The sequence below is a fragment of the Diorhabda carinulata genome, chromosome X (assembly GCF_026250575.1).
Source record: "Diorhabda carinulata isolate Delta chromosome X, icDioCari1.1, whole genome shotgun sequence".
Taxonomy (NCBI): domain Eukaryota; kingdom Metazoa; phylum Arthropoda; class Insecta; order Coleoptera; family Chrysomelidae; genus Diorhabda; species Diorhabda carinulata.
The window spans coordinates 35,471,388-35,494,105 of record NC_079472.1 but is presented as its reverse complement, the minus strand read 5'-3'; the positions used below and the strand labels follow the sequence as shown (position 1 = coordinate 35,494,105).

The following is a 22,718-nucleotide window of genomic DNA, read 5'->3' as shown; positions in this document are numbered from 1 at the left end:
TTAAGCGCAAAAGGAAAAAGGACTTTACTTAGATGCTGGAATGTAACATCATTTAACAATAAAGACCAAGAAATTTTACTCAAAATAAAAAGACACAAATTAGATATATGCGCCCTTTCGGAGACTAAAAAGAAGGGCAAAGGCAACAGCAAATATGGAAACTACATTCTAATATACAGCGGCAAGAATAAAAATGAAAGAGCAACATCAGGAGTTGGCTTACTGCTACACGAAAGCTACGAGAACCAAATCAGCAATATAATATACGTTAACGACAGAATACTTCAAGCGACGATCAACCTACAAAAATCAAGACCAACGCATATAATAAGTATCTACGCACCCGACAGCAGCAAAACACAGGCGGATATAGACCTATTCTATAAGACATTACAAACAGTCTTAGACGGTATACCCAATCATGACGAAATAATAACCACAACATAAATATACATTCGAAAATACACGAGGACATAAATCAACTATAGATTACGTAATTACAAATAAAAATATCCATCCGACAAGAATACAGGACACTAGATCTCTAACTTCTGCAAATGCAGGAACAAACCACCAGTTTGTTACGAACAACCATTTAACGTTCTTGTAACAAACCTATCGAAGAAGTAAGCAAATTGAATATAGAATCCCTATCAGACGAGTCGACAAAATACCTCTATCAACAAAGGCTCAGAGAGAAAATTGCTGCTAATAATATCCATGAGACAGATGACATCGAAACAGCATGGACAAAGCTAAGAACTAATATACTACAAGCAGCAGAAGAAGCCTGTGAAAGAACGACTATAAAAAAAGGGGGAAGAACAAATACAAAATCGTGGCTTAGACAAGAAGTCAAGATCGTAGCCGAAGAGAAAAGAAAATCGTACTTGCAATACAGATCCAATGCAACAACGTATAATGACTATAAAGCTGTAAGAAAATATTCGAAAAATTGAAAGAGATCACTGGGAGAAGTTTTAGAATGATATGGAACATGATTTATATGGGGGACAGAAAAAAATGTGGAATCTTCTGAGGGATAGGAGAAAACCAATAAACGAATACATACAAAATACAAAAATCACGGCAGACGAATGGAAAAGACATTTTGAAAAACTTTATAGTTCAACACAAGCTAACGTATCAGCACAGGAATTACCCTACGAAGATGAAAACATCAATGGAATACAAATTAGGATTTTTTCCCTGCATAAAATACAACAAATGATAACCAAGATAAAGAACAGAAAAGCCCCAGGCATCGACGAAATAACAAACGAAATGATCAAATATGGAGGCGACAAACTGTATGATGAACTACAATCCCTCTTCAATAAAATACTAGAGGTCAAAAATGTACCATCTGAATGGAAAGAAAGGATTCTGATACCGATTTTCAAAAAGGGAGTAAAAACCGATCCCCAAAACTATCGAGTCATTAGCCTGATGAGTACGGTTCTGAAACTATTCACTAAAATCTTAGCAGAAGAAGTAATGTCTACCGGGATATGTGAAGAACAGCAAGGTTTCAGAAACAACAGATCTGCTATAGATGCTATATTTATAATGCGCCAAATAACTGAAAAAGCCATAGAGTTTAATAAGGCAGCCTTTATGTGCTTCATTGATCTCACCCAAGCTTGGATACGCTTAACTGATATTATAACTCTACTAAAAAAAGGAACGTTCACCCCAATATAATAAGAGTTATCGAAAAACTTAACACCGATAATTATACCTTTGTGAGAATGGCAAACAAATTAGGCAATAAAATACTTGTGGCAACTGGTCATCAGACAAGGGGATAGCACAACCACTAAACGGCTCCTAAGAACAACAGAAATGCGGACTCTGAGATTATTAACAGGACATACGTTACTCGATCGGAAGAAAAATGAAGAAATAAGGGACATGTGCGATATTCAGGATGGAGAGACCATGTTGACAGAATGCCAAATGAACGGTTAGCAAAAATTGTAAAGGAAAATAAACCAGACACAACTCGACCTCCTGGACGACCACCTATAAGGTGGTATGAAAGCTGGTCCTCAGCATCCCAGCTACTCCTGGCAAACCCTTGATGAAAATACAGGACCTAGTCCTAACGTAAGAAGAAGACGAAGATTTTTGGTTATCTATATCTATAAAAGAGGATGTCCTGACTGACTGACTTACTGATTCATCCACTCATCAACGCCCAGCCAAGGCTATTAAAGATAGAGACATGAAATCGGTGTGTAGAGGTGTGCTAAGAAAGGATTTTGTGAAATTTAGATTTCAAAGCGGTAAATTTCGATTTTAAATGGGTAAAACGGGGTATGTTTGCAAATTCGATTTTTTCGTTTTTCTCGGCCGTTAATTGAGATATCGACTTCGTTTTTGCACTAAAACATTCTCCGTACAAATACCCAAAAACCAATTTCTACCATTTTTAAAATTCGATTTGGAAAGGGTTCAAAGGGTTAAAAAAAATTTTATTAGGGAACCATATAATTAGCAATTCTTCATGACGAATTGAGATATCAAAGCGAATCTTTTTTAGAAATGAGTGCCGTGTGAATATCTAAAAACGAATTTCTCTGTTTTTGGAAATATCTTTTTGATGTCTTTAAAAAGGGTTAAATATGAAATTGGGTTTCCAGCGTTTTACGCAGCTTTTTTTATAACACTTCCAAATTGAATTAATGCATAGAATACATAAGTCAGAAGTCATTTCTCATAGAATTATCCCTATATAACGCGAGGTTCAATAAACCGCGGGCAAAGCCGCGACGGGTATTGCTAGTTTTGTTATATATGTACGCTACTTTTTCAATTTGCAGAATCAACACCATTCTTCTAGTCTGAGCAGCAAAACGAATAATAATATATACAGACTTTACTCTCAGCTACTGAACAATTACAAAATAGATTCTTAAAACTACCTTTCTATTCCAACATTCAAACTGTTGTAGTTCCTCTAATATTCTCTTCCGAATTTACTTTCAATTTCACCCTACATCACTGATTTGAAAACAATATAAAAAGACGTGAAGGGTTTTAAAAAATATGCTAATGTTTTATCATGGAAAACCATGACTTAAGTCACATGGATGCGGACAGGCTAAAACCTTCAGGAAGAGACAAACCCCTCATAGTGGGAAATGGAATTACTGAAGCTAAACAGAAGTCAATGACTCTGTTAGGCATAATCACAGGTCACGCGGAAATCGGCTATCAACTAGACTGCCGTTTCAGGGAATAGAGGGTGAAACTACTATGCACATCCTCTCCAAGCGATGCTGTATGATACAAAGGGAACTGAAGTTCAGACAATTAAGACCGTTAAGACCTCCCCATTTTCTTCATTATTATTATATTATCATATTAATAAAAGTGGAATTCACAATGTACTAGTGATAGATTAGAAAACCATGGCCTACGTTTCTGAATTTTCCTTGGGATTCTTGAGCAACAATAAAGTTTGCATTACCTATGTTTTGTATGCAACTCCCATATACAATAGATGATCTTAGTTGGTTATTAGTTGAACAAATAGCTATAAAAATAGTAGCTTAATATCTATTTTTCTTGAAAAAGCGAGTTTACTATATTTTATTGATGGTGGATTTGAATCAATAATTATCTGTCTTTATCATAAAGCAAAAATTTCCGAATCAGTCTAAAATTGATGAAGGTCATTTTCAGTGGCACTCTATTCATTTTTTTAGAGGCTCCATATAATAGTTACGTTATTTCCTCTTATTTCATATATAATTTAAATAATGAATGTTTCCCAATACAAATCAATAAAATTAAAAAACCTTTTATTCAAAAAATCATAATACAAACATATTTATAAAAAACTTGTCACATATTTCATAAATATCCCATTGCATCATCTAACTGATCGGCATTGTCCACAACAAGCTTTTCCACGTTAACTAGATTCAGTCCCTCTTGAATTTTATATTTGAGAGGTCTTTCAATGGCATCCATGATTTGAGCTCTCAATACATTTGGAATGATATTCACCCCGATTTCAATAAGCTTGTCTATTCTTCCCAGTCCATTGAACTTTACATGAATATCTCCCAATTCTAATTGAATATCGTCTAGTGACGGTGGATAAGAGATATCCATGCTTTGACTGGCATCGATACGAACCTGCAAATTTGATCAAATTTAATTAAAAAAATAATAGGACCACTCGAGACAAAAACATTGATTTCCATGAAGTCAATTCGTTCCATATTAAAAAAATATCCTTAATTTTGGACCGAAATTATTATTTTTAAACGTTACTCAAAGGATTTTTTAATCACAAATAGTAGATAATCAAATTTTATAAATAAATGTGTTTTTAGCTTATCAGAGCTTTCCAAGCTGGCCTCAGTAATTGCCGAAATAATTCGTTTTCCGAGATCAAAGCAGGATTTCTTTACACTGCCAAGAACATGCTTGTTAGAAACCAACTCGTTTTTGCGGCATCTAGAGATAAAGAACGAATTCTTATATTTTTAGTTCAAACAATGTGCACTAGAATTTTTTCAAGATACTACAGGACGTGTCATGTCGAGCTTACTATATATGGTACATGTACAGAATAATTAGTCAAGATAAGTAAAAACAGTTCATCTTTGAGATTAAGATATTATTCTCTAGTGGTGCAAAAGTTACTCTGCTTTGATAATAGCGATTCTAGTAGGTCACTTTCGCCACTTTACCTAAAATTATATACCAACAAAAGCAAAGCAAAAGTAAAAATTCAATGGAACGAATATCCATTTATGACTCCCTGACGAAATTGTCTTAGTTGTTGGTGTAAAGCTAGCTTCAGTTTCGCCATTAATCAGAATGGCAAATATATCACGGATTTTATTTAAAGCATATATTAATAAAAAAAGATAAAAAAGTAAGGTATTAAACATCTGTCATCCATGTTCACATACAAATAAAATGTTTTGATAGTTTTAAGCTTACAATATTGCTAATGGAAAATCCTGCCATATCTTTCTCCTCTATTTCCCCTTGTCTTTACCCTATATGTAGCTTCTTTGTGGTCTTCCACTTCCTTTTTTATTTTGTGGTGTCCACTTTAGAACCTGTTTATGTATTGTGTTTTCTAATATTCTTTGTACATTAGCATACCAAATTAGTTTTATGGTTTTGATGTAATCTATTGATTTGTGTCTGACTTTTATTATCTCCCTTATTCTGTCATTTCTTATCATTCCCCTCTTGAATTTTCCGGCTACTCTTCTCCAGAAGTCTATTTCCGTCGTTGGCATTTTTTCCGTTGATTGTTTTATCTGCCATATATATTATGTTATATATTCGTTGTTTGTTATTTAGACCCTAATATTCCACTAATTATAGATATAACTTTTCTATCCTGTATATTTTTCTCTTTGATTACTTTTTCGAGTGTTATTTATGTTCCTCGTAGTGTTTTATTTCTGTCTCGTCGATGTATTGTACTGTAGTTCCGATGCACATACTTTCAGTTTTTTGGAGTCAAGTAACTTAAATTTAAGTTTGGTTAATTCAATTACAGGAGTCCCAACTTCTTCCAGTAAGAAATAAAATATGTGAGCATCGTACAAAAAACTCTAATTGGCATAATTTCCTAAAAAAATTATTTTGGAACTCGTTTAATTCGGTTTCTATTGGGTACCAAACCACATTATCACTGTTCTTCTTGAGATCTTAGGTGTGCCTTTGCCTCATTAATAATTCATCTCCATGCATCCTTTTCCTTTTATTTTCATTTTCAGTCTTCCATATTACTTCACGGTAAAGCCATCAAATAATTCACGTATCACCTCATTTTTTGTGATTTAATTCTCATTGTTTTGTTCGTTTTATTTGATAAATGAACAATTTCCAGGTTAGTGGTATTGATTTTGTTTCATTCATCCTCTTCTAGGTATAAATCATTCGTATTATTTTTATGTATTGTTACAAACAAGTCCGCGATATGGGCCGTGAAGCCTGTCCTCTCCGGTTATAATAGAGCTCTAAAATTTGGCAAAAAAGGGATTCGTTCGAGGTTTGTTTTTATATACGTTTTTTATCATAGCAGGTGATCTGTATTCCTAGGAATTCCTAGGAAGTACATATTATTTATTTGTTTTGGTTTGTTTACTTTCTAGAATTCTAGAAAGGGAAAAATTTAAATGAATTATATAAGTTAGTTAAATCTAGTGTAAAGTGTTTGAATAAATTAAATTAGTAACAGTGTTAATAAATTCACCCCACCGATAGTATAACTGAATAAGAAAAACATTACAATATAATACTTGCATTTGATCAATGAGTTAGAACAAATCCGTGTTTTAGTGTTGTTATTCATATGTTTATCTTTAAACGCATTTCTGTTGTGAAGTTTTTTATTTCCTGCCGAAATTCTGTACTTGATATTTATTTTTATTTCTATTGTTCGCTCTAGACTCTCGATACATTCAGTTGCCCGCTACGTCTCCAATATGATGAAAATGAAACACGAGAGTTTGGTTAATTGCCCCCGCCTCACTCCCTCACGTCTTTTGACTCGCATCCGAAAAACCGACAAGAAGCGGAGCGACAACGAGACGAAGGCGAGGTGATACAAGCGCACAGTCTACACTCTCGCACTGGCGTTTCCTTGTGGAGAATATGGATCGGGCTTGATAATTATTCTTTCCAAATATTCAAATTTTTCAACTTCAACTCTAGCTGTATGTGTTTATGTTTCTGTTTCTATGCATGTGTTTGGTTTTCTTTTCATCAATTCCCAGTTCTCTTTCTGTTGCGTTCTCCTTTAATATTAAATTTTTCTTGTATTTCATTGTTGCTGTTCAAAATTTCATCATTTGCATATTCGATAATCTTTTATTTGTTTGTGTGTTTATCACTCCAAAGTGATTTTTAGTCACATTATAATAGTGCGTCATCGTGTCTGATGCATCGTTTTACCTCTACCCTAAGTATGTAAATAAAATATTACACAAAGACATACTCGTAATATGATAAAATGCGTCCTTACCACATTGAGAAACTAGAAGAAACAAATTTTATCAAACAAACAATTTTACAATGAATTCACATAAAAACAAAAAACCTGTTTGTATCCTTTTAACTATGAAATTAAATTGGGTTAACTCAAAACCACGGAATACACAGATACATTTTGTTTTTATAACCCTCTTGTGTAACTGAAATATTAATTTTCATATTTCCACGATTTTGAACGTGATTAATTATATACGCACTGTAGTCCTTTTCCTTGTATTCCTTTGGGATAATATTTATAATATTAAACAGTCAGTAAGATTCTAGATCAGTTCGTTAATTTTTAATTCGGGACAGTTTTATAAAACAAATTCAACTTTAGGGCTACAAAGTTTTTGAAATTGGGTTCAACTGGAAATACTAAGCAGTTTGACATTGAAGTTGATGTCATAATGTTAGGTATAACTTTTCCAATACAATGAAAGTTCAAATCTTTCTTTTACGTTATACTGCGGGCAATGAATATCACAGCGTATAACTTCCATTATGTAATAGAATACATTTTAGTCTACTTTCTGAGCTGTCAACGAATAAACGCCAGTCGTTTGGTTCCTATTGTTACCACCATATATTTACCAACAAGTTTTTGATATCTGAACAAAAGCTAGTACCGATTTTAACACCGTAATTCTCTATTTCTTTCACGATATAAACTTATTTTAGTTTCGGAAGAAAGCAAGCTTTTTCTTCGTCTTGATGCTAAAAATTCTGAAGCTTGTTTTGAATTATATGAACCTCGCACAATATAATCTAACTTGTCTTCGGAAAGGCATTTTCGCTCTTTTGATATACCTTCAAAATTAATATCAATTTGTGATGAGCTTGGTCTTAGTCCTTCGAAGTTATGTTCTAAGGGTCTACGCATATTTTTAGTTCTTGGATACTGCTATTTATTTGGATTTTTGTTGTTTAAACCAGGGATTCTAAAACCATTTTAGGCAAGAGACCCCTTTTCTTAACTGAACTGATTTCTCAGACCCCCGTAATTACTATACAATTAATCTTTCAAGCATGTTTTGACTTGCACTGTTTTAGGCGCATGTACGCAATTTAACCCGAACGAGATTATGATAAAGTTGAAATCCATGCTCCGGATATTTTACTATAGGACACGCTTGCATTTATGTTAAAAGTGCATTTGCGTTCTCAATTTCGTCGGAACTTGAATAATAATATACTGTAGGTTTCTCGGACAGAAAAAGTCGTACAGAGCTTCTAAAAAAGTGAATCGAAGGACAATAAACATAATGTATGCTCTTCGAAACTGTTGCCGCGATTTTTTCTAAAAAAAAATTTCAGCTTCGCCGTGCTCCACTCTGAAATCGCAAAAATCATTCGAACTTTTGTCTTTTTTTCATTTAACATGCAAAAAAATGATATTTAAAAATGACAAGAAAATTTTAAAAAAAGGATTTTAAAGGGTGAATCTTCATCTGCAAAAGTCATCTTTTTAAATATTTTTTGCGATTTTTAAATATCATTTTTTGCAAGTTGAATGAAAAAAGGCAGAAGTTCGAAAGATTTTTGCGATTTCAGAGTGGAGCACAACGAAGCTGAATTATTTTTTTTAGAAAAATCGCGGCGACAGTATCGAAGACATTATGTATATTGCCCTTTCGATTCGTTTTTTTGAGAATCTCTGTACGACTTTTTTGCCCGAGAAGCCTACAGTATTATTCATCAAGTTCCAACGAAATTGAAAACGCAAATATGCATTTTTAACATAAGTGCAAGCGTGTCCTATGTCAAATATCCGGAGCATTTTTAAACTTCAACTTTATCACAATCTCGTTCGGGTTAAATTCGCCTAAAACAGTGCAAGTCAAAACATGCCTGAAAAATTTATACGCTTGAACACATTATATTATCTTACAGGAATTTTTCACGCTTTTTAACTAGTCAAGTTATTCATCTACGAACGTGTGCACGCTTATTGATTGTTAAGTTTTTTTAAAAGTAAAAGAATGATACTTCCTACTAAAATATTAGTCATTCTCATAACAAGACGGTACCCCTAGAACAAGTTATACAGTATCTAAAAAATTTTAAATAAGAACTCGGGTTTGTTAATACGGGCCGATTTTTAGATGTCGTCGACCCCCAAAAACAGTTTTCGTTTATGTCGACCCCTTGGAAACCGATATCGACCCCAAGGGGTCAATATAGACCACTTTGGGAAACTCTGGTTCAAACCGTTTACGTTAAAGATACAAACATAACATTCTTCGAGATGATTCCATAATTCTTGCAAAATAGTTGGTGCTCCAATTTTATATAATCCTTAACATTCCACACACGATTTACACACACAAGTGGAAGCACAAGACTTCTCATTTTTATTCAACATCTTAAAATACTTAAAATAAGCCTAATATACACGAGGCCATGGCTGGCTGCAAGTCTCACTGACAGCCAGCACTGGCTTGGTATAGTGTAAACATTTTTACAATGTGTGTGTGTGTCTTTGTTTTTGTTTGGAATTTCTGCGGCAAAATGCCAAGAAAATTCAACTAAGAGGATACTTTGGACAACTTTATAGAGAGCACGAATGCTTGTGGGATAAGCGTTGTGATGCACCTGTACTCAGAAGGATCTTCTAATCGTAGTTATTTCAGCAACAAATCAGAAACTCCAGTTATAGGTCTATCGCTTAACCATTTTCTTATCCAAAGTAGTTTCGCTTTAATCTAATATAGCAATCAAGTCTCCTCCTAATAGTGCAGTGATGTTCTTTAAACATTTTCTTCAACAGACTTCATCATTTTTTAACTTCAAATGTGTGCACACCCGAAGAATAATCCGTGAATGAATGGCTTCGTCTAAACAACATGGACCAGGCCAACGTAGGCTTGTCTGCAGAACTACAGGACTGGCTTCGTATAAACTCTTCTATAAGTATTTTTTATCGCATATATAGCGAAAATGATCTGGATTGTTCAAACAACGTATCTTTGAACTACTTATGACATAAAAGCTTTAGTACCAATCTTAACTCAGTGAAATGCGCCTGCTATCTATTAATATATAAGCTTAAATAATAAAAATCTAAGTAAGTCTAACTGTTTCGTGGATATATTTGACAAAAACAAATCATAAGTGAACATTATTAACCACAAAAATTGCAGTAAATGAAAACCAATAGCTAAATCAAGAATTAGGGAAAAATTACAGCGGCCAAATTCTTCGAGATTGTCAGTTATATTAAAACTAGGGTAACAATGATTGTTGGTTTACGATAATCTACGACAATGCTCTATTTTTGCCAACCAGAAACATTGGGTTTTTCATTAACCATACAGATTGAGCTACTCCAGGGTGAATCGCTTTAATGTATGATTCCTTTTTCAAGCATATCATTTAAATATATTTCAAAAAGTTAAATTTTTGTTAATTAGTGTAATTATTATATTAATAATACTTACTTTGAAACTATTAACAGTGAAGGCAAGTGCACCATCTCTATATAATTTTCCTGGAATCAAAACTACTCCCCAATTACTATTACCAATAAGCTTTCCAGTACTAACTTCAAATGATACATGTGAAGTCTTATTTCTCAATTCGAACATAAGGTCTTTCGTTCTGTGAAAATTTGATAGTCCGAAGATCCTGGTATTGTACAAGCGAACGTCAAAAATCCCAACAGTAATGTTGTAATCGGGGATAGAGAAAGGTTCGTAGCCACTGTATCTGATCATTTTTCTTATTTCGTAGATCAATTGGTCGATTGGTGAAATTGTTGTTAGGAAAGTTTTATTTATGTTTTTAATTTCATAGTTGATGTTGTGTCTTATATTTGTATTTACTTCATTCAGAATATAGGGCTTTATTGAATCAAACAAGAAAAAGCCAACTGATTTCATGATCCCTGAAAATAATGACTTAAGTCAGGTTATAATATAAATAAGTTTTATAAGCAGAATCAATTCAAAATTCTCAAGAATTGTAAACCAATAGCAGACTAATTAAATTTATTATTAAACCAATTTATATGTACAGGGGTGTATCATAAGAAATGTCTAATAATTCTGTTTGTTTATTGAAGACGTAATACGTTTTTATTATAAATAGTCTGGTATGCATTTAAGTTCGTGTATTATTAAAACATTATTGGAAAGAGAAGTTTGAAGCAGGCGTGGCAGCAAGGGATAAAGGAATAAATGTTAATCCTTTTAATAGTGGATATTTGACGCATGAACTTACTTGGGATATTGAGGTTACAAAGAAAGCATTAGAAAACCAGCCTACTATCAGCAATCTCCAGGACCAGATAGAGCTAGAAGCTTGGGGGACTATAGCCCCGGGCCCCAGGTCCAAGAGTGCCCCATTTGGAAAATATTCTGTATTTTTTTATGCATTGATACCACAAATCTAACGTATTAATATTATTTTCTGTTAATTTTCCGGGTTTCCGAATTCCTTAAGGGGGCGCCCTAATTATTTTAGCCCCGGGCCTTAGAAATCTTAATCCGGCCCTTGCAATACCAGATTATCGGATTTCCTTGGACCTTATACGAGGAGGATCCCAGAAATACCTGGCCCAACAAATAAAACAAAAACATATTTATTTTGCAACGTAACCATACTTTAGCTCCATACACTTTTTCCAGCGATAGTCAATAAGTTCGATGCCCTTTTTATAATAAGAATCGTCAAGCTCCTCAAACTAGCTATTAATTGCCGACATCACCTCTTCATCTGTTGAATTGCATGCAAGAGTAATTCAAACTTTAATTCATTAATTGTGACCATTGCCATAACTGATGGGTGAGCTGGTGAATTGTCTTGAAGAAACAACTCTTTCTTCTAAGCCATTTTTCCTTGATTTTTCCGCTCAAACGTTTCAATAAGTTTTCATAATAATCGCTGTTGATAGTTTTTCTTTTTTCAAGTCGATAAAGATTACCCACGCCATGACCCTGGATACATATCGAACGGTTTTTGTCTTCTTTGGAACCGATTCTCCCTTTTTAGTCCATTGTTTTGATTGTTCTTTTGTTTTGGATGTGAAGTGATGGGACCCACGTTTCATCCATGGTTATGAAACGTCGCAAAAATTCGGCTTTATTTTTATGAAATATTGCCATCTTCACGATTGTGTTTTTGTTCAACTGTGAGCAAAATGGGCACCCATCTTACGTACACCTTTCTCATGTTTAGATTTTCAGTTAATATGCGATGTACCTACTAAGTCTACTATCTCGTGCACATTCAGTCAACGACCAGTACGCTTTGTGAATTCTTTCGCTGGTCTTCAAAGGTCATAGGACCTTGTTTAAACTCTGTAACCCAATATTTCACTTTTGATAATGAAGGAGCAGTCTCACCCAGAGTAGAATCATGAAAAATGGACGTGAAAAGTTGAAGAAAAGCATTAAAAAATATATACTCACCTTGAAACACATTAGCAACGAACCCTAGTTCTTGAAAATCCATTTCAATGTCTCCAAAAGTTACATCTGTATCCAGTTTAGGAGCTTCCAACAAACCATCGTCGCCAACTTCCAATGAAGTTATAATTATTACAGTAACCTTAAAAAATATCTGAATTATAACTTAATAACTATGATTTTGGTATACTTGTTTTCAGTTTCCCTTTTTCTCCATCAAATTCGAGATTAAAAGTATGAAGTTTTAACCACTTTCTTTGTCTCGATCACCTAACTTCAACTGTCAGTCTATTAGAAAATTTCCGAAATTACCAAGTGCCGAAATAAATGAAGAATTACTACCAATGATAACTCTAGAAGGGGTTCCCAAAGTTCTACTATATTTTGACTCCCATAACATTTCCTAATTAATAGACACAATAAACACCTTCTCATTACCATCCTTATATCGCATCAGGCAGAACAGGAAGAGGCTCCAGGTCATCTAGTTTTAGAATGCCAGTACAATCATACTTTATCTGTAAAAAATCCAACCTCCTGGAAGCCAGTGAAAAGAGTTCATTGGAAATTTGAAAATCGAGCGGTAGATATTGAAAACAATTTAAGACACCTCAAGGATGCCATGAAATATAATTTATAATCTACGTCTTGTATATTATTGACATGAGGTCTTTTTTCCGTTAATAATGATATGAATTGTTTAATTATTTTATTATATTTTTAATCTAATAAGTCTCTTAAATCTACTAGCAACAACTTACGTTCTTCATAGTAACAGTAAAGGGTCCAGATCCTTTAGAAACCCACGATTTGAGTGTATAATTGCCTGTTACTATTAAGACATCAATTGTTAAACCTACTTCAACTTTCATCTCAGCCACATTTGCAACAACATATTCTATTCCGTATTTACTTAAACCGTGTAATTGAATGTTCTCGAAATACATGGTACCAATTGAGAAAGTTCTTGTCATATCAGGTATATACATAGGATCTGGTACAGGTAGTCCTGGAACTCCTATAACATCAGATTGCTTGTAATTATCTAGTATTGAAAGTATTGTCTCACTAATTTTTCGTCTGACAGGTATTGTTTCGTTGCTAAATAGCTCTGATTCAGTAAGCTCCGGTCCTCTTATCTGCGCGGCATCAAATGAATCCTCATCATTTGTTGTTGGCGAAGGTATTGAACGTATTGTTGTTTTCGTTTTGTTAATATATTGAGTGACATTTCTTGTTATTTGATTGGCAATTTCTGATGTTAGCGTTACGTCTTGAACCGAAGCACTTTTTTTCATGAGATCTAATAAGTTCCCTATTGATTGATTGATTGAGTTATCTGAAAATACAAAAAATTTAATGCTTAAAGCTGTTATATTACTTATAAAAAACGTTAATTCAATCAAGAACAATATAATAACACGAAAATCTGCAACAAAGTTACAATAAATTGGAAATCTTCGCTCGATGGTTTGCGGAAGTATGTTCACTTGAATGTTAATGGTGTGGAATAACTAAACTCGTGGCCATAAATAACACACCACCCTTTATTTCAATATAAAAACCTAAAATGTTGATCTTTTGGGTTCCTTTTTTATTCTATCAGAAAAAGTTAAAGTATCTTAAGCGATAAAATGTAGCAAAATTTCTTATCAGCAAATAACTGTTTTTGTGGTTTCCTAAAATTCTAATTTATGTATATTTTAATATTTCTTTTATTCTATTGTTGTACCAATTTGTAGACAGCAGTAATTTTTAAGTCAATCAAAGTGTGTTAAAGTCGAGACTAGTTAAACAAAAAATGTGAATGTGAAATGAACGCTAAAAGAATAGCCGAGTTAGTTGGACAGGGACAAAGTTATCGTAAAGTGGCAAATCTGGTTCACATTCTAGGAGGCCTGCACAAGGACGTTCTTCAGTTTTAACTCCTCGAGATGACCGTTTTTTGCAATTAAATTCATTAAGAAATCGGTCAATGACAAGTGTCGAGCTCAACAGCCTTTTACGAGAAGTCCGAAATGTAAATATCTGATAGATCAATAAGACGACACCTTCAGAATGCTGGTCTACACAGCAGAAGAGCTCTCCAGGCACCTTTGCTAACCAGGCAGCATCGTATTGCTAGACTAAGATTTGCAAGGCAACACTTTGCTTGGAATTTAGAAAATTGGTGCCAAATTTGCGCAGTCTTGTATCATTTCCAGGGAGCCGTTCCAAGGAGGGTCTATCATGTTTTGGGAAGGATTTTGTTTTGATGCCTGCACAGAATTAGGGTCTCTTCCTCTTCCGCCGTTAACGCAACAAGATACATAACTGACATTCTTGAAAATCACGTCGTTCCGTTTGGGCCATTTATTGGTGATGATTTTCGTTCAATACATATTAATGCTAAACAACACGTTGCGGCAGATGTTCTGAATAACCTAAACGAAGTAGGAACGCATACCCTGGACTGGCCACCAAGAAGTGCAGATATCAATCCTATCCCCCTGTCTGGGACATTTTAAAACGCCGCATTCGTCCTCAAAAATCCATCTTCTCAAAATTTAAATGAGCTTGAGCAAGCTGTATTAGAGGAATGGGAGAGCATACCTCAAGAAGAGATATAGCACCTAAGCATGCCCAGGAGATTGTTAGCAACAATTAAAATCCAGAGGAGGAAATACACGATACTAGCGTTTTAAAGAAAGGAACATTATTGTTTAGAATGCAAGTTTTATTTTTATATTTGGTATTATTGCATTGTTTCTATTTTTATTTTTTTACTCATTAAAAATTAATATTCATTTCTTATTATTGTGTCAAAATGATTGAAAGGAAGTTAAACAATAGTAATATTAATTTAAATTTATTAATCAAAAAATCATTTTCAGAAATCGGGGTGGTACGTTATTTTTGACCACGAATGTATTTCACAAAGAAAAGGTAGTTAATGGATTCCTTTGAGAAAGTTTTATAACGTACTCACTGTTGTTAAAACTTGAGTTTCACTATAGTAAAACCTAAAATATCAAAATATATGGGTTTTCCACTTGAAACCCCTTTAAATTTGTACCTGATATATAAAATCTCCAAAAAGTGTATAAAGATCCCTTATTTTTTTAAAAAAGTTTTAAAAAATGTATATATGGAAGATGACGCCACCTCTACGATAGGTAGAAAACTAAAAAATAATTCAGATTTGTTGTTAAAAATATGGTTCTATTTTTTGAAGTACAGCTCTTCTATGACCTTGATCTTAAAATATGTCAATTTGTGAAGTAATTTTGAGTATGTTTTTGTATATTTATAAAGAGCGCTTATGGCTCCTCTTATTTTTTTCATTCACAACTTCGTATGTTCAATTTTTCATAGAGAACGATCCTATGCTTTTAAAACTTTCCCATCGGTCAAGTGGCCACAAAACTAACCTGTAGATTGAACTGGACACATTTTCCAATTGCATACATTTTTGCTTGAAAAATGATTGGTGTGTTGCCCAGGCTTTCAGAATGATTTGTTCTGGTCCTGTACACTTCTATTCCAATTCTGTCTACCTACTACTATCCGTCCGTATACCTTATAATGTCAATTCTATTCATTTCTTGTATGGTGCCACTTGCTTCTAGAGCTTAGTATTGTTGTAAATTTTCTCTCAAAGATAAACTTTATGATGCATCATCCTGCGGCATGGACCATGTTTGTTCATTATTTAGGAACGATTTTTCTCTGGTGATTCCGTCTCTAAACATTCCAAGTGATGTTTTTTCTGTCACGTTTTCCAGTATTATATGGAAAGTTGGGAGATTCAGAATCACTTCTAGTGCAGCCGTTGGGCATGATTTCATGGCTCCGGTTGTATATATACAAGCAGTCTTTCAACCTTTTAGAGATTGTTCCTCGTGGTATTCAGACTAGTTCCAGTGCCCCAAACCACTACCCATATGTGATGATTGGTTTCATAAATTACCGTATACATCCACAGTAGGATCTTTGAGTTACAATTCCAATTCCTCTCTGCGAAGCTTTTGCAAACCATCAGGGCTTTTGTAGTTCAGAGATTAGAGAGATAGCTTCGAAATAGATTATGAAGTGAAAAGATTATAAGAAATTCAATAAGAAGACCTGCAGAAATGGATACAGGGAAGCGAAAAATCAGGTTAAGTTGAAGTCAGTTTCAGAAATATACATAGTTACTAGCAGGATATATAATTTGTTATAATATGATTCAATTAAAAAATTGGTTGCCTTCGTTCTTCAGTAGTTTATGGGGCACCTGCTCTACCTATGTTCCATTTCTGCTGCATCAATAGAAGTCAATCAAAATTATCAGATCTGAACTTAGAAACCCTTCTTTGGCATTTACGAACATCCAATGCTCATTGCAAAAATTTTTCTGATCGCAATATTGGTTTAATAAACGTCTTCACGTTCTTTTAGTTGGTTTTATGGGAAGTATGAAAAAAGATCCAAATTTTCTATTCTGTCAATATTTTTACTATGCTACTAAGCTACTATGCTACTAGGTTGTCCATTGGTTTCTCAATTTTGATAAAGAAATTCACAGTATAGAAGTCTATGTACATTTATTGTATCGAGCTCTGCAATCATGAAAACTTACAGAGAAGCTTATGAGTTTTGTCCAGGAAATCATAAAAGAATGAAGTTTGGAATGAACGGTGAATCCACTTTTGCAACCACTTTCTTTCTTTAAGAAAGTATCTCACATTCCCAATCCTAAATTTCTAAATATTTATATCAATGCCCTGTTCTTGAGGAATTTCGTTCAAAGAAATGGTAAAGAAAAGAAAAATAATTTAAGTTAATCATTGTGAGAAATCGAATTAATAACGAGAGGATTAAACGTAGTTTAAAACGAAACAAAAAGATTAATCTAATCACTTTGTGGAATGTTTGGTATGGTTTGTAAATACGGCAGAAGCACATTTGTCTTCCGTTTTATCTTGATTTGCTGTACAGAAGAGTTTACGGTCCATTTCGTAAATTGGTTCGGTCGCCCAAGGTTAGGAGTTGAAAACAAAAGGGTGAATCTCTTATTTTTGATTTATTCGATTTCATTTTTTCTCATTTTCGATATATCTTGTAGATAATAAAATATATCTTTTCCTTATTGATACAATAATACCAGAGGCGATCGAAAAATACGTTGGCATCATTCCCAACATCAAACGTTCAAGAATAAATTAAAACTAAAGATTACGTATATTGCTATCCCAACTACCTAATATTGTTGTTACAAATTCTCAAGTACGTCTGTGTTTTGGAATTTTAAAGGTTTGTGACGTCATTTTAAATTAGGATAAAAGCTCGATTGGATCGCAAAAAATATTTAGTTGTTGCATCACTTTGTCTATTTGGACAACTTTGGAAAGTATTAAATAAATTTCCCGAGAATAAACTCATTAAAACCTCTTCTAGAATGTTTAATAAAAAAAAACATCTAGCAGATACACATACAGAAACTATAAAATTATCATCGAAGAAGACAGCACTTTCTATGCTATCCATCGAAAGCAAGTTTATACTAGAAATAGTCAAATTTAATGATAAAGTGGTTACAAAGTTAGTGATGTTGAATCTGTTCAAGTTGTTTATGACTTTTTTAAAATTGAACCATTGCGGTAATAAAATAGGGCACAAAGTAAAGACCTTAAAAACGTAAAATAATGCTTTTTTGTGAGGCAATAGTATTAATATCGTTTCAGCACTGAAGCTTAAGGAATCGATGAAACTTTGAGAAAGATGACGAATCTATTACAGGGGAAGTTTTTTGGAACATTGCAGAATACTTAGAAGTTCTTTCCACGAGCCGCTACTGTGTTAGTAGAAGTGAATCAAGATTTCATAACCTTCGAAATATTTATCATTTGACATTTCGATAGTTAATTCATTTGGTGATTCAAAATACAATACAAAAATTGGAAGAAAAATGTGAGTGTAAATGTTATTACTATTTTGGACAATGTTAAACGTACCAAACGCTAGTTTGTATGTACTAAAGCTACCATTATACTAGGATGCTAGCATCCGGGATGCTGAAATCCGGGATGCTAGCATCCCACTTTGAGTCGAATTTGTGTTGGGATGCTAGAATCCCGGACTGCTATTTTATTTTAATTTTTTGCCAGTCGTCAATATGGCCCCAACGAATTAAGAGATGTTGTTGCTGATGTTACCAATTGAGAAAAGAAGGTGTCTTTATAACTGACATTACTTTATAATGTCACTTCCTTCTTTCAAAGAGCTTCTAGGCTACATCCAAAGCGACATCTTTAAACAAGATACAAGATTCCTCAGACCAATTTCACCCGAAGAGAAACGAGTCATAAATCTGATCAAACTGCGTGCGCGCACATATGTCAAATAGAGCGCCTGCTCGGATGCTAGCAGCCTAGTATGATGCGTCACTTTTGAACCAATGCCCCACAACCGATTTTGTGCATCCCAGGATGCAAAAAGCGACCGGCTGCTCGCATTTCAGCATCCCAGCCGGGATGCACAAAAACGAGCCTCTGGGTGGTTGTTTTAGCATCCGATGCTGGCATCCCTAGTCTAATCGCTCCCATTTGATTTAATGCCCCGCTAACCTCCCAGATGCCAGCATCCTAGTAAAATGGTAGCCTAAGACTCTTGTTAAGAACTTTATACACAGTTTCATTTAACGAAGACTACTAGTTTTTCAGACAATAATTCTCATTTTATTACGTGCAGTGTCATACTCCGACTACTCACGCGCCCTCTGTTCATTAATCTAAATACTAAAATAACATATCTGAATTTCAAGTCTCTGCAATTATGACTGTAAGACATAGTTCTATATCAATTTAAATAAAATTCTAGCATATTAAAATTCTATCTATAATTTTATTTTTGACGTTTTGCTCGAAACCAAATTTTTTGTCAAAAGATACATAGATAATTTTAGATTCACTGAAAGCTATTTAAAGTAACACATGACTTAAGACTAATCCTATACAAGCTAGCTATTTCGGAGAATAAATTTTTAGCTTTCCAAATATTGGAAACATATTGTTGTTTGTTGCATTCTTCAAATACGATAATAATGTGATTCCTAATAAGCTAGACGTGTAAGAGAATTTATTCAAATCCAAAATAATAATCAAACAATTTCAATGGTAAATATTTATTCATAGGAATTAGGTAACAATCAGTAAAGCAAAAAAGTCAGCAATAAAACCAACTACTTGAGATACATACAATATTTAAAAATTAATATATTATAAAATCAAATTAAAAAATGAAGAGCTCAAAAGGTATCTTCATGCAAACAGCTAATTAAACTCACAAAAAATGTCAAAAAGTATCATATCAAGTTTAAGTAGATTCAGTAATAAATTACTAAATTAGACGAGGAAACTAATCAGATCTACAATTAAACATGAAAGGCTATAAAAAAAGCTGTGCTTGCCGAATACAGGAAACTAGAAGATTCTTCTCAGCGCCCTTAATTTCGATGGAACACTGACAACGTTAGTGAGGTACTTTCGTCTTCTTTCGAACTATGGAGAGAAAATGATAGAGTGGGGGGGAGTATATCTTATGGGCACAAATTTGAGAAAGTGTCCACCTGTATACGAAAAATAAGAGTTCAAAAATCTTCTTGAATGGCCCTGATGTAGACGAAAGGTACGGTATGAACGTGCAATATAGATGAATTCAAGTATGCCGAGTTAAAAAATTTAATATCATTTTTGACTCAACTAATTAATTGTAGAAAATTTCAACGACTTTCGTTGTACAGAATAATGTAGTAAATATAACCTAAAATAAATTTACCCCGATATTAATGTGGCGCCACTCTTTTAAAGCATTTCAACGGACACTTTTCATACCAACAGATTGTTCTCCTTCTCTATACCCTCCATATATCGAAGACAGCTAACTTCATGATAATTCATAAACGTTCCATCTTAAGCCCGTAATGATCAACAAAAAATAGGACGTCACAAATTATACGACATAACCTCACTTTATAATGGCAACATTATAATAAATAATGTGGTTTTGTTCATGTAAACCTCACTTTATTAGGTCAATAAAATGTGAGCACCTTCTAAATTTTGAAAAAAGTTTTAAGTAGAACATGAGACACGCGCCTAAAAAATTAAACTGTGGCAATATATCAGATCAAAACTTTGAAGACATATTAATTGTACTCAATATGGCCATTATTCTTGTTAATGTCACTAAGACGAAAGCTTTCATAGCATGCCTACGCACTTGCTCTAATTTATCAAAATTGGATTGTGTGGTGTTAATGAATGTAAATCATCCTATTTCTTGTGAAAGATTCCGCGACTACTGCAAGTCCCAATCGACAAACGTAAAATGGCTTACAATATGGCGTCTTCATAAAAAAACGTGCAGTTTGCAATGAATATCACTTATCGACAGGGCTAAAATTCAATTTTAAATAATAATGTTTGTATGGTTACGTTTGTTCAAAAAACTAACTGTACGACCACGGTAACCTCAATTATCGTTACGTATGAAACAAGCTTATTCTGATTCATATTTATTTTATGTACGACGGGGCGAGCAAAGGCATAAACTTAGATGGAGCTATGCAAAGGGTGTAAAGTCGTTATTGGCGTTGTAAAACTTATCCATACTAACATATATAACAGCCAGATGATATTTTTTTTTTGGGTAATTTACTTATGATTTTCATTTGAAAACTATAGAGAATACGAACGGCTGCTACTCTTCGAGAATCGAGAATTTTATAGATATCATGCTTCAATTTCGATTATCTAAATACGAAAATAATCCCACCTACAGTAATTTCCTATAAAGTTAGTGGAAGTTCATTATTTTTTCATAGCTTTCAATCAAAATGATTTACCAAGAACCCTGTTTACCACTCAATTATCATTAAAGTAGTGAACTGATAGGTGTTATGAATAAAAGGATTGAACAAACTATACCCGGCTGGTTTCTACACAAAAAACAAACGATACTGACACATTTACAAACCAAGTTATTGGAACATTTCATTAAAATAAAAACCAACGATACTAGTTGAGTGTTTAACGAACAATAAATATTGCAGAACGTGTACAGGATGTTATAAAAAAGCGAATCCTAAAATACAGTTTTTTGTTTTTTGGGATAATCCCAATCCAACTTGTAAAATGTAGCTTTTGAGGTAACGTACATAAGAGTCTGCTCCTCGATGAAAATTCATATTTCTGAAAAGCACTAAGAAGCGGAAAATTCCAAAAATAAAGTGATTAAATACTGTCTCTGGAAAACGTAGACAAAAATTTTTATGTGAGAACTTAGAGGATCTCAATTTTCGTCATTTTAGTTTAGAAAGATGCTTTACTGAGTAAACGTTGTAAACGTCAATTGAAACAGCGAGCAAATGTAAGACAATTACTGAATAAATTACTTGAATCAATTTGCCTTTATTGGAGTTGAAACTACTTTTCCCAACTCGTGTGGTAAATTTACAACACGTGTGGAAAGTTAACGTCATGTCTACATACTAAAATCAACAGTTTCTTCAATTTATCGATAATTTTTCTCAGTTTACAAACTTTCATCGACGCGAAGAGAAATATTTTGCACACGGGTGAAATTCAGTGTTTTCCTAAGATAATCGTATGAAATGCGTGATCGTAAAAACATTCAATGATGACCTACATTTTTGCGACACCGTTAATGTTGATCATTTTATGTATATGTGAATATGAAAGAATATTGCACTTACCTCTTGCGCTTGTTGAGCCCCACAAAAGAAAAAGCAGATATATCTTCATTATTCTGTAGTGAATATTTTTCACTTGTTCTATATAGAAAACTTGAAAAACGAACTATAAACTTCTTACAACTTGCAATGGCAACATATTTCAAAATCCCCAAATATATATTGCTCCCAGACATAAATACAACAGTATTTACATAAATTAAGCTAATTATTATAAACAAATAATCTTATCATGATTTGTAAATAATAATAAATAAATTAGGCACTAATTTCTTTTTCTTTCTGAAGATGACTTACTTTTCAGTTGGTATACAAACAGTTTCAAAACTTGTAAAGAGGAGATACAATATCAATCTTTATTTAAATTCAAAAAAACACAATGTATAGAGTAGTTATCTCAGTGTTAATCTGGCTAAAAATATATACACCAAAAGTCTTTGAGTGCTTTGGTTACAGCTTGTCCCAGGAATAACTTTAGTATAGGCAATCCAAATTACGTCTATGTGAATAAATGGTTGCAGAACTATTAAGATACTGTCATAGAAATATTGTTTGTTTAA

At 33.4% G+C, this 22,718-nt stretch overlaps 1 protein-coding gene across 1 annotated transcript; it reads right to left on the bottom strand.

Moving 5' to 3' along the window:
- Nucleotides 1–3,792: 3,792 nt before the first annotated feature.
- LOC130901354 (uncharacterized) lies at nucleotides 3,793–22,495 on the bottom strand. The gene is made up of 5 exons (XM_057812677.1): nucleotides 22,162–22,495; nucleotides 13,187–13,764; nucleotides 12,429–12,567; nucleotides 10,458–10,903; nucleotides 3,793–4,149 (listed from the first exon to the last, which is right to left on the bottom strand). The coding sequence occupies exons 1-5, from the start codon at nucleotides 22,208–22,210 to the stop codon at nucleotides 3,862–3,864; spliced, it is 1,500 nt and encodes a 499-aa protein (XP_057668660.1). The 5' UTR covers nucleotides 22,211–22,495; the 3' UTR covers nucleotides 3,793–3,861.
- Between the last annotated feature and the right edge of the window lie 223 nt (nucleotides 22,496–22,718).